Source organism: Oncorhynchus mykiss, chromosome 31 (assembly GCF_013265735.2).
Source record: "Oncorhynchus mykiss isolate Arlee chromosome 31, USDA_OmykA_1.1, whole genome shotgun sequence".
NCBI classification, from domain to species: Eukaryota; Metazoa; Chordata; class Actinopteri; order Salmoniformes; family Salmonidae; genus Oncorhynchus; species Oncorhynchus mykiss.
In genome coordinates this window covers 33034538-33048256 of record NC_050571.1, presented here as the reverse complement: position 1 = coordinate 33048256, position 13719 = coordinate 33034538, and the positions used below count along the sequence as shown (strand labels likewise).

The window sequence follows — 13719 nt, the reverse complement described above, 5'->3', positions numbered from 1 at the left end:
ATTGATTGTTATAATTATCAACTCTGTAGTGACTTCTCAGCTGACCCCCACTCCCCTTTTGTCTAACAAGCCGCCATGCCGGTTTAGCCCACTAGGGCACATTCCCATATCCTTTCTTGTAACCATATTTACTTTGTTTGTGTGTGCACTTCTGTGATTGTTTAGCATACTCTGTATTTCTGAGATTTGGCTTTCCTCCGGCATCTAGACGGATTACATACAACCAGCGGGTTTTACAGTTTTTCGCACAGATAGGAAGCAGGCTCTCTCTGGCAAGAGCAAGGTTGGTGGGCTCTGCTTTATGACCAATAACACATGGTGCGACGGGGGAAATGTACAGGACCTTGCTAGTTTCTGCGTCCGGGACTTGGAATACTTGATTCTAAAATTATGTCCATTTTACCTGACGAGAGAGTTCACCGGGATTGTCGCCATGGCTATGTACATCCCGCCCCAAACTGACACCAAAAGGGCTCTCAAAGATCTTCATTGGACCCTGAACAAAATGGAAACCTCATTCCCGAAGGCAGCGTTCATTGTGGCGGGGGACTTTACCAAAAGTAATTTGAGAACCGTGCTCCCAAAAATTCTACTCTTGACCACTGCTACATGAATTTTCGACACAGGTACAAGGCCCTCTTCGGTCCTACTTTTGATAAATCCAACCATGACTCCATCTTGCTTCTTCCCAACTACAAGACTCAAGATGGAAGTTCCGGTGATCAGGGCTGTACAGCGTTGGTCCGACCAATCAGAATTCACGCGCCACTGTTTTGATCACGCGGACTGGAATGGGAAATGGTCCAACCACACAGACAACCTAAAAAAGTTGTCGGCGGCTCTTCAACCTCAGGATGCTGAAGAAATTCGGCATGTTCCAGAGGGATCTCACAGTGTTCAACAAGAGCCCCATCGAGAGCATACTGTCGGGCTGCATCACAGCCTGGTACAGCAACTCTTAACACCACGGACCACAAGGCATTGGGTACACACTGCCTGACCTACAAGACACCTACAACACCAGGTGTCGCTGGAAGGCCAAGAAGATCATCTAGCCTCAGACCATCAGGCTGCTGGATAGCCACCACTAGTCAGCTACCTACTCCCCCTTATGGTTATTATTTTACCCCTTTATCTCCCCAATTTCGTGGTATCCAATTGTTTTTTTAGTAGCTACTATCTTGTCTCATCGCTACAACTCTAGTACGGGCTCGGGAGAGACGAAGGTTGAAAGCCATGCGTCCTCCGATACACAACCCAACCAAGCCGCACTGCTTCTTAACACAGCGCGCATCCAACCCGGAAGCCAGCCGCACCAATGTGTCGGAGGAAACACCGTGCACCTGGCAACCACGGCCCGCCACAGGAGTCGCTGGTGCGCGATGAGACAAGGACATCCCTACCGGCCAAGCCCTCCCCTCATTCATCCATTGTTGATATAGTCCCAAAATGTTTTGCATGTCAGCAATCAAGTTTAAGATGTTTAACTTTCAAAATGCTTGAAAACTTGATTGCTGACATGCAACACATTTTGGGACTATATTAACAATGGACTAAAGAAACATTTTCCTTTAAGTATGCTATGTTCAGAACTCGTGAGAAGGTCTTGTGCTAGCAGGGACAATATCATTCAATAACATTTTTGATTTATTGCCTAGCAGCGGCCCTGGAGCACTTAGTGGTATAGTGCCTTGCTCAACGGCAGTTGATGGTATAAAGGATATTGAAGCCGTTAACTCTCCAGCTAACTCTCAAGGCTACCACCGCCCCCAACAGTAACGTATGCTCTTTTACATAATAGTGTAGGTTAACGGCAAGGATAAACCCATATCAAGATATACCTTGCTCATATCCATATCAAACGATATCGAAACCATACCGAATTATCGCTATTGGTGCCCACCACTAGTTAATGTTCTATTATTACCTGCCGAGGAGGCGTAGTGGACGCGGGCCGTACTTGTCCATGAGGATGCCCAGGGGCAGGGTGGCAGCGCTGAGGAGGAAGGAGCCGATGGTGAAGCCCAGGTTGAGCATCTCCTCCTGGTCCACACAGCTCACCCAGATACCACTCTCCCAGGAGGACTTGTTGCCCAGCGCCAGCATGTGGGCCTTCGTGTCATTCTCTATGGTAGAAAAAGGGGGGAGTGGGAGAGGTGACCCCTCATCCTTGATAACATATAATGTATGCTGAGGAATAGTGTGTGCATGAGAGACAGCGTGAAACTGCCTTCCTCCTCTCTGTGTGTGTGTTCTACCTGAGCAGAGGTGTGAGTAGAAGCCCTCGCCCTTCAGCATGAGGAGGAGTGAGCCCCATCCCAGCAGCACGGCAGAACACAGAAGGTTCTCCAACACCGCCGTCATAGCCATCCACCAGCGCCTCCTATAGGCCTGGAGGAGAGAGGGCGCCATTGCTGCTGCTGCTAGCGAGAGAGAGAGATTCATGTAGATGTTACAGCCAACAGTACAGTATTAGACTACACATTTCCAGCTATAGGCCAGTATGTCACTTTGACAAGTGGACACTGGCTAGGATCCAGTCAGTGAGAGGGGGGCATCTGTGTCAGTGGTCTTGAGTTTGCCTAAGTGGGGGTTGGACAGATGTGAACAGGAAACCCATTCAACATAATTTATGAGGGAGTCCGGTGTGTGTGCGCGTGTTTTTGTTTAACTATCCTTGTGGGTACCAGAAGTCCTCACAAGGACAGTAAAAAATGAACTTTTGGCAAGTAGGGCCATTTTGCCGGTCCCCACGAGGCAAAATGCTATTTTATGTTTGGTTTACAATTAGGGTTATACTTAAGTTTAGGGATAGCTATAGTTTTAGGGTTATGGTTAAGGGTTAGATTTAGGGTTAGGGAAAATAGTATTTTGGATGGGAATCAATTATTTGGTCCCCACAAGGAGAGCAATACAAAACTGTGCATGTGGGTCTTAAGGACAGACCGAGAGCATGTGTTTTATTGAGAGATGGCTGTGAGAAAAAAAATAAAAAAATGGGTGGTGTGTGTCGGGGGGAGATAGAGAATGTGTGTGTGTGACTGTGTGTAATGTGATTAAGCATAGAACAGCTCAATCCTTTGTCCCAAGAAAGTATCTGAAGAGGGCAATCTCTTGTAACTGACACCCCATGCTGGACACACAATCACACACGACTCTCTTTACTCTCTCAACAATGAGGAACATCTTCACAGGCACTTTGCAACGTACACTACCGTTCAAAAGTTCAGGGTCACTTAGAAATGTCCTTGTTCTTGAAAGAAAAGCACATTTTTTTGTCCATTCAAATATCAAACTGATAAAAAAATACAGTGTAGACATGGTTAATGTTGTAAATGACTATTGTAGCTGGAAAAGGCACAAAAAAACACACACAAAAAAAATGGCTTATCTACATAGGTCAGGTCGCAAATGTAAATGAGGACTTGTTCTCAACTTGCCTACCTGGTTAAATAAAGGTGAAATAAAAAAAATAGGCGTATTAGAGGCCCATTATCAGCAACCATCACTCCTGTGTTCCAATGGCACGTTGTGTTAGCTAATCCAAGTTTATAATTTTAAAAGGCTAATTGATCATTAGAAAACCCTTTTGCAATTATGTTAGCACAGCTGAAAACAGTTGTGCTGATTAAAACTGTCCTTCTATAGACTAGTTGAGTATCTGCAGCATCAGCATTTGTGGGTTCTCTCACTTCACAAGATTTCCTGCCTCTTTTCCCCCCTACTTGTGCTGTTATCACTCCTTCCTTCCCCTTGGCCTTGAGTGGGTAAATAGTTGTTTGTAATAAAGAGGGGAGTGTAGAAGGGTGACTGTACCAGTGTAAGAAATGTGGACATGTTATTTATGGTGCACTACTCAAAAATATAACATCTAAATTCCATCCCCTTGTATTTGTTTTTCAATTATTCAACATTCACCATTCAACAAATCTCTGACAGAGCGAGAGACTGAACCCCAACACTAGACGGAAAGACAGGTTTACGGCCAACTGAACGACTCGTCCATTAGCACAGTCCTGGGAGCTGAGGTGAATACGCACTACAGAGGCTTGCAAACAAGTAGAAGCACAAAAAAACAAGGTCATTTACAGTTAACAAACACCTGTCAACCCCTATCATATCACAGCGAAGTGTGTAATGTTTGTGTCTGTTGGAGAAAGAGCAGACCACAAACCCACATTATTTCCTGCAGTGCCTGTATCGCAGACTACTGTACACCTCTAGCCTAGCTAGGATACAGGTGAATGATGCAACATGATGTAACAAACTTCTACTTGATATTTACTCAGCTATGGATAAGGCTGTGTGTAGGTTAGAGGTTTGAAAATGTGTGGAAGCCTATTAGAAATACTTATGACATGGTTATTATTACACTGTTTTTAAAACTAATTCTCTCCACTCTCTCTCTCCCCAAGGAATCATTCTGAATCTGACCTTGACCAGTGGGGTTTACCAACCTCATGGGCTGGACAACAGGACAAGACATCAGGAAAAACAATTTACTTTCATGTTCTCATTCAATAAACAACACACAGCACGGGACTTCTGTTCCCAATGGTGTCTAAAAAACACAACCCCGCCAATAGTGCGTGATCAGTGACTCACTCACAGCTGTCTCTCTACGGGCCTAACCTCAAACTTGTCTCTCTGGTTACCGACTCTGTGGGGTGGTAGTGGGTCTTCGCTATGTTAGGAAGGAAGTGAAGTTCATTCTTGCTGACCCCATGTCCTCAAATTTAGGACCCACACACACACATATATATACATACACACACACACACATATTAGAGGTCGACCGATTATGATTTTTCAACGCCGATACCGATTATTGGAGGACCAAAAAAGCCGATACCGATTAATCGGACGATTTAAAAATGTTTTATTTGTAATAATGACAATTACAACAATACTGAATGAACACTTATTTTAACTTAATATAATACATAATTGAAATCAATTTATCCTCAAGTAGATAACGAAACATGTTCAATTTGTTTTAAATAATGCAAAAACAAAGTGTTGGAGAAGAACGTAAAAGTGCAATATGTGCCATGTAAGAAAGCTAACGTTTCAGTTCCTTGCTCAGAACATGAGAACCTATGAAAGCTGGTGGTTCCTTTTAACATGAGTCTTCAATATTCCCGGGTAAGACGTTTAAGGTTGTAGTTATTATAGGACTATTTCCCTCTATACCATTTGTATTTCATTAACCTTTGACGATTGGATGTTCTTATAGGCACTTTAGTATTGCCAGTGTAACAGTATAGCTTCCGTCCCTCTCCTCGCTCCTCCCTGGGCTCGAACCAGCAACACAACGACAACAGCCACCACATCAAAGCAGCGTTACCCATGCAGAGCAAGGGAAACAACCACCCCAAGGCTCAGAGCAAGTGAAGTTTGAAACGCTATTAGCGCGCGCTAACTAGCCAGCCATTTCACTTCGGTCACACCAGCCTCATCTCGGGAGTTGATAGGTTTGAAGTCATAAACAGCGCAATGCTTGACACACTACGAAGAGCTGCTGGCAAAACGCACGAAAGTGCTGTTTGAATGAATGTTTACGCGCCTGCTTCTGCCTACCACCGCTCAGTCAGATACTTAGATACTTGTATGCTCAATCAGATTATATGGTCAGTCAGATTATATGCAACACAGGACACGCTAGATAATATCTAGTAATATCATCAACCACGTGTAGTTAACTAGTGATTATGATTGTTTTTTATAAGATAAGTTTAATGCTAGCTAGCAACTTACCTTGGCTTACTGCATAACAGGCAGTCTCCTTGTGGAGTGCAACGAGAGAGAGGCAGGTGGTTATTGCGTTGGACTAGTTAACTGTACGTTTGCAAGATTGGATCCCCCGAGCTGACAAGGTGAAAATCTGTCTTTCTGCCCCTGAACGAGGCAGTTAACACACTGCTCCTAAGCCGTCATTGAAAATAAGAATGTGTTCTTAACTGACTTGCCTAGTTAAATAAAGATTAAATAAAGGTGTAAATAAAATTAAAGATTAAATCAAATTGCCGCCCAAAAATACCGATTTCCGATTGTTATGAAAACTTGAAATCGGCCATTCCGATTAATCAAAAAGGTTTGGACATACCTGCTCATTCAATGGTTTTTATTTGTACTTTGTATTTGTACTTTTATTTGTATTTTCTACATTGTAGAATAATAGTGAAGACATGAAAACTATGAAATAACACATTTCCTCCTGTACTCCCGGTTCACCCACGACTGAAGTCGTGCCTGGCCATGCAACACCATCATCAAGTTTGCAGACGACACAACAGTAGCATTCCAGAGGGACATCAGAGACTGTAACGTTCTTTGCTTCACGGAAACGTGGCTCACTGGAGAGACTCTATCCGAAGCGGTGCAGCCAACGGGTTTCTCCACACATCGCGCAGACAGAAACAAACATCTTTCTGGTAAGAAGAGGGGCGGGGGCGTATGCCTTATGACTAACGTGACATGGTGTGATGAAAGAAACATACAGGAACTCAAAATCCTTCTGTTCACCTGATTTAGAATTCCTCACAATCAAATGTAGACCGCATTATCTACCAAGAGAATTCTCTTCGATTATAATCACAGCTGTATATATCCCCCCCCAAGCAGACACATCGATGGCTCTGAATGAACTTTATTTAACTCTTTGCAAACTGGAAACCATTCATCCGGAGGCTGCATTCATTGTAGCTGGGGATTTTAACAAGGCTAATCTGAAAACAAGACTCCCTAAATTTTATCAGCATATCGATTGCGCAACCAGGGGTGGAAAGACCTTGGATCATTGTTACTCTAACTTCCGCGACGCATATAAGGCCCTGCCCCGCCCCCCTTTCGGAAAAGCTGACCACGACTCCATTTTGTTGATCCCTGCCTACAGACAGAAACTAAAACAAGAGGCTCCCACGCTGAGGTCTGTCCAACGCTGGTCCGACCAAGCTGACTCCACACTCCAAGACTGCTTCCACCACGTGGACTGGGACATGTTTCGTATTGCGTCAGACAACAACATTGACGAATACGCTGATTCGGTGTGTGAGTTCATTAGAACGTGCGTTGAAGATGTCGTTCCCATAGCAACGATTAAAACATTCCCTAACCAGAAACCGTGGATTGATGGCAGCATTCGCGTGAAACTGAAAGCGCGAACCACTGCTTTTAATCAGGGCAAGGTGTCTGGTAACATGACCGAATACAAACAGTGCAGCTATTCCCTCCGCAAGGCTATCAAACAAGCTAAGCGTCAGTACAGAGACAAAGTAGAATCTCAATTCAACGGCTCAGACACAAGAGGCATGTGGCAGGGTATACAGTCAATCACGGACTACAGGAAGAAATCCAGCCCAGTCACGGACCAGGATGTCCTGCTCCCAGGCAGACTAAATAACTTTTTTGCCCGCTTTGAGGACAATACAGTGCCACTGACACGGCCTGCAACGAAAACATGCGGTCTCTCCTTCACTGCAGCCGAGGTGAGTAAGACATTTAAACGTGTTAACCCTCGCAAGGCTGCAGGCCCAGACGGCATCCCCAGCCGCGCCCTCAGAGCATGCGCAGACCAGCTGGCAGGTGTGTTTACGGACATATTCAATCAATCCCTATACCAGTCTGCTGTTCCCACATGCTTCAAGAGGGCCACCATTGTTCCTGTTCCCAAGAAAGCTAAGGTAACTGAGCTAAACGACTACCGCCCCGTAGCACTCACTTCCGTCATCGTGAAGTGCTTTGAGAGACAGCTTCTATCTCAAGGCCATCAGACTGTTAAACAGCCACCACTAACATTGAGTGGCTGCTGCCAACACACTGACACTGACTCAACTCCAGCCACTTTAATAATGGGAATTGATGGGAAATGATGTAAATATATCACTAGCCACTTTAAACAATGCTACCTTTTATAATGTTACTTACCCTACATTATTCATCTCATATGCATACGTATATACTGTACTCTATATCATCGACTGTATCCTTATGTAATACATGTATCACTAGCCACTTTAACTATGCCACTTTGTTTACATACTCATCTCATTTGTACATACTGTACTCGATACCATCTACTGTATCTTGCCTATGCTGCTCTGTACCATCACTCATTCATATATCCTTATGTACATATTCTTTATCCCCTTACACTGTGTACAAGACAGTAGTTTTGGAATTGTTAGTTAGATTACTTGTTGGTTATTACTGCATTGTCGGAACTAGAAGCACAAGCATTTCGCTACACTCGCATTAACATCTGCTAACCATGTGTATGTGACAAATTAAATTTGATTTGATTTTGATTTGATTTGGTAGGCCTGATCACCGATCCTCAAAAGGTTCTACAGCTGCAACATCGAGAGCATCCTGACTGGTTGCATCACTGCCTGGTACGGCAATTGCCAGGCCTCCGACCGCAAGGCACTACAGAGGGCAGTGCGTACGGCCCAATACATCACTGGGGCTAAGCTGCCTGCCATCCAGGACCTCTACATCAGGCGGTGTCAGAGGAAGGCCCTAAAAATTGTCAAAGACCCCAGCCACCCCAGTCATAGACTGTTCTCTCTACTACCGCATGGCAAGCGGTACCGGAGTGCCAAGTCTAGGACAAAAAGGCTTCTCAACAGTTTTTACCCCCAAGCCATAAGACTCCTGAACAGGTAATCAAATGGCTACCCGGACTATTTGCATTGTGTGCACCCCCCTCCCAACTCCTCTTTTACGCTGCTGCTGTTTCTCTGTTTATCATATATGTGTAGTCACATTAACTATACAATCATGTACATACTACCTCAATTGGCCCGACCAACCAGTACCCCAGCACATTGGCTAACCGGGAAATCTGCATTGTGTCCCGCCACCCACCAACTCCTCTTTTACGCTACTGCTATCCTCTGTTCGTCATATATGCATAGTCACTTTAACCATATCTATATGTACATACTACCTCAATCAGCCCGACTAACCGGTGCCTGTGTGTAGCCTCGCTACTGTATATAGCCTCGCTACTGTTATTTTTCACTGTCATTTTTATTTCTTTACTTACTTATTGTTCACCTAATACATTTTTTGCACTGTTGGTTAGAGCCTGTAAGTAAGCATTTCACTCTAAGGTCTACTACACCCGTTGTATTCGGCACACGTGACAAATTTAACTTTGATTTGATTTGTTTAACACAAGAAGGTGTTAAACAAATCAAAAATATATTTGATTTGAGATTCTTCAATGTAGCCACCCTTTGCCTTGATGACAGCTTTGCACACTCTTGGCATTCTCTCAACCAGCTTCATGAGGTAGTCACCTGAAATGCATTTCAATTAACAGGTGTACCTTGTTAAAAGTGAATTTGTAGTATTTCTTTCCTTCTTAATGCGTTTGAGCCAATCAGTTGTGTTGTGACATGGTAGGAGTGGAATACAGAAGATTGCCCTATTTGGTAAAAGACCAAGTTCCATATTATGGCAAGAGAAATGACAGTCCATTATTTTAAGACGATGCGGAAAATGTTAAGAAATTTTAAAGTTTCTTCAAGTGCAGTCGCAAAAACCATCAAGCGCTATGATGAAGCTGGCTCTCATGAGGACCGCTACAGGAAAGGAAGACCCAGAGTTACCTTTGCTGCAGAGGATAAGTTCATTAGAGTTAACTGCACCTCAGATTGCAGCCCAAATAAATGCTCCACGGAGTTCAAGTAACAGACACGTCAACAACTGTTCAGAGGAGACTGTGTGAAACAGGCCTTCATGGTCGAATTGCTACAAAGAAATCACTGCTAAAGGACACCAATAAGAAGAGACTTGCTTGGGCCAAAATACACACGCAATGTACATTAGATCAGTGGAAATTTGTCAAAATTTAGATTTTTGGTTCCAACCGCTATGTCTTTATGAGACGCAGAGTAGGTGAACAATTTTGGCATGGGTGGTTCCCACCGTGAAGCATAGAGGAGGTGTGATGGTGCTTTTGCTGATGACACTGATTTATTTAGAATTCAAGGAACACTTAACCAGCATGGCTACCACATTCTGCAGCGATACGCCATCCCATCTGGTTTGCGCTTAGTGGGACTATAATTTGTTTTTCAACAGGACAATGACCCAAAACACACCTCCAGGCTGTATAAGGGCTATTTGACCAAGGAGAGTGACGGAGTGCTGCATCAAATGACCTGGCCTCCACCATCACCAGACCTCAACACAATTGAGATGGTTTGGGATGAGTTGGACCGCAGAGTGAAGGACAAGCAGCCAACAAGTGCTCAGCATATGTGGGAACTCTTTCAAGGCTGTTGGAAAAGCATTCCTCATGAAGCTGGTTGAGAGAATGCCAAGAGTGTGCAAAGCTGTCATCAAGGAAAAGGGTGGCTACTTTGATGGATCTAAAATATTAAATATATTTATTTATTTGTTTAACACTTTTTTGGTTACTACATGATTCCATGTGTTATTTCATAGTTTTGATGTCTTCACTACTATTGATGTCTTCACTACTATTCTACAATGCACAAAATAAAGAAAAAATAATTGAATGAGTAGGTGTCCAAACTTCTGACTGGCACTATATATATTAGTTCAAATAACCAAGTTTATTTTTACACATCTCCATCACATTAGCTAGCAGCAGTTAGCCAGCTAGTTCCAATGGCAAAATATTGACATTGACCGGTTTGCCAAATGAGGACTGAAGTTTTTTTTATTTTTTTTTATTTTATTTTATTTCACCTTTATTTAACCAGGTAGGCTAGTTGAGAACAAGTTCTCATTTGCAACTGCGACCTGGCCAAGATAAGGCATAGCAGTGTGAACAGACAACACAGAGTTACACATGGAGTAAACTATTAACAAGTCAATAACACAGTAGAAAAAAAGGGGAGTCTATATATACATTGTGTGCAAAAGGCATGAGAAGGTAGGCAAATAATTACAATTATGCAGATTAACACTGGAGTGATAAATGATCAGATGGTGATGTACAGGTAGAGATTGGTGTGCAAAAGAGCAGAAAAATAAAAATAAATAAATAAAAACAGTATGGGGATGAGGTAGGTGAAAATGGGTGGGCTATTTACCAATAGACTATGTACAGCTGCAGCGATCGGTTAGCTGCTCGGATAGCAGATGTTTGAAGTTGGTGAGGGAGATAAAAGTCTCCAACTTCAGCGATTTTTGCAATTCGTTCCAGTCACAGGCAGCAGAGAACTGGAACGAAAGGCGGCCAAATGAGGTGTTGGCTTTAGGGATGATCAGTGAGATACACCTGCTGGAGCGCGTGCTACGGATGGGTGTTGCCATCGTAACCAGTGAGCTGAGATAAGGCGGAGCTTTACCTAGCATGGACTTGTAGATGACCTGGAGCCAGTGGGTCTGGCGACGAATATGTAGCGAGGGCCAGCCGACTAGAGCATACAAGTCGCAGTGGTGGGTGGTATAAGGTGCTTTAGTGACAAAACGGATGGCACTGTGATAAACTGCATCCAGTTTGCTGAGTAGAGTGTTGGAAGCAATTTTGTAGATGACGTCGCCGAAGTCGAGGATCGGTAGTATAGTCAGTTTTACTAGGGTAAGTTTGGCGGCGTGAGTGAAGGAGGCTTTGTTGCGGAATAGAAAGCCGACTCTTGATTTGATTTTCGATTGGAGATGTTTGATATGGGTCTGGAAGGAGAGTTTAGAGTCTAGCCAGACACCTAGGTACTTATAGATGTCCACATATTCAAGGTCGGAACCATCCAGGGTGGTGATGCTGGTCAGGCGTGCGGGTGCAGGCAGCGAAGTATCTAGGTTGGTAACGTTACCCGGCTCAGTTAACTACAGTCACTTCCAAAATAGTAACGTTAACTAACCTGGTTAATGTCAGCTCAGCTAACAAGCTAGCTAGCTAACTTGGCCTAATTAATAGGCATTATTGTCATCCAAAGATAACAAGCAAATATCATAACATAACAAATCGACTTTTGTCATTTTAATAACGAATTAACAAGCACATATAGCTATCTACGTCTGGAAGAAATTGCTAAAACGCTATTCAAACGCTTCAGCTAAACCAAAATGTAACGTAAGGAAATAGCTAGTTAAAAGTCTCGTGCCACGTGTGTGAGAAGTGAGGCCGGTGCTTGTGGCATTTCGGCACATTTTCTAGCTTTTATTTGTCGCGTTTACTGTCGCTTTTACATATAAAGTCAACTAAAATATGTTTACGTTTCCAATTTTAAAAAAATAACACTTACTTCAGTTGTCTTTCTTTCTCAAAAAAAACCCCACAGTCTGTAGTACAGAACTCTGAGAGAAAGTTTCTAGCTGTAGAAAACTATTTTTCAAATGTCACGTTCTTCTCTTCCTAAAACAAAACACTGGTCTCTTATATCAAAACTACACCGTCTTCTTACGAGTCTTTACTGACACGGCATAATGTAAACGTTTTTTTTTCGTGTACTCTTTCTCTCCCACTCTTCGGTTGACTCCCCTTTCTCTCCGAATTTGACTTCACTCATTGTAATTTGACTTCCTAGCAATCCGCCCACTCCCCACTATGGGTAGCCTATTTGTATTCCTTTGTCTTTGTCGTGGATTTCTCTGCCAGTGCGGACTGGGCGTAGGCTACCTGTAGTCTCCTGGAAAGTGACAACGATGAAAACGTGAGAGTGAGGAAGAAGATTTTCACCTTTTCACATAAAAACATGAAAAGAAGATAAACTCCCTTTTCCTCCATTATACCTATTCGAATTGGTGACATTAAGTTTCATATATACAGGACAGAAATTCACCTTCTCTATCTGTAACCTCTAACAGTGCCAACATTTTCTTTGGGTACCCTCTCAATTAAATGGGCCCCCTATCCTTCAGAGCACACAGCATAGGGTACGGGGCCCCAGTCCCCGAGACATGGGGGACGCCTGTAGGCCAGAAATGGTATTGCAACAACTATGTCTGAAACTTTTAGTCTGTGAACTGAGCTGGTCTGATCACAAGTTCAAATCAAATTGTATCAATTGTGTCACATGCAATAGAACAGGTGGAGGGAGACCTTACCATGAAATTCTAACTTATGACTTATAACTTAACCAAAAATGTAAAGTTTTTAAAAAAGTAATACAACATGTGCTAAATAAACTAAAGGAAAAATAGTAACACAAGACAATGACAGTAACCAGGCTATATACAAGGGGTACCTGCACCAAGTTAATCTGCAGAGGTACGGGGTTGTCAAAGTAATTGAGGTAATATGTACATGTAGGTAGGGGTAAAGTGACTTTGCATAGATAATAAACAGAGAGTAGTAGCAGCGTATGTAAAGGATGTGAAGGAATGTGAATGTATGTGCGTGTGCGTGTGCGTGTGTGTGCGTGTTGGAATGCCAGTGTAGTATGTGTGAGTGTGTGGTTAGTGTCCCTTCAGTTTACATTGAGCCTGTGCAAGAGAGTCAGTGATAAAAAAAAACAGGTAATCAAGGGGTACAACGAGGGGGTCAATGCAAATAGTCTGGGTAGCCTTTTGATTAACTCTTCAGCAGTCTTATGGCTTAGGGGTATAAGCTGTTAAGGAGCCTTTTGGTTCCAGACTTGGCACTCTGGTATCGCTTGCCGTGTGGTACCAGAGAGAACAGTCTATGACTTGGGTGAATGGAGTCTTTGAACATTTTTAGGGCCTTCCTCTGACACCGCCCGGTATAGAGGGTCAGGGTGGCAGAAAGCTCGGCCCCAGTGATATACTGGGCCGTAT

The 13719-nt window shown here is 43.4% G+C and overlaps 1 protein-coding gene across 2 annotated transcripts in view; it reads right to left on the bottom strand.

Annotated features, from left to right (window-relative positions):
• Positions 1–12599, bottom strand: part of LOC110505037 (large neutral amino acids transporter small subunit 3) — a 44091-nt gene extending 31492 nt beyond the window's left edge. The window contains exons 1-3 of one of the 2 annotated variants that reach the window (XM_021583980.2): positions 12228–12599; positions 2259–2423; positions 1928–2126 (exon numbers count right to left, since the gene is read on the bottom strand). In XM_021583980.2, coding sequence (XP_021439655.1) covers positions 1928–2126; positions 2259–2412 — 353 coding nt within the window. In that variant the 5' untranslated portion in view covers positions 2413–2423; positions 12228–12599. The remainder of the gene's footprint in view (positions 1–1927; positions 2127–2258; positions 2424–12227) is intronic. The other variant, XM_021583981.2, reaches the window with a different exon arrangement.
• Positions 12600–13719: the final 1120 nt, after the last annotated feature.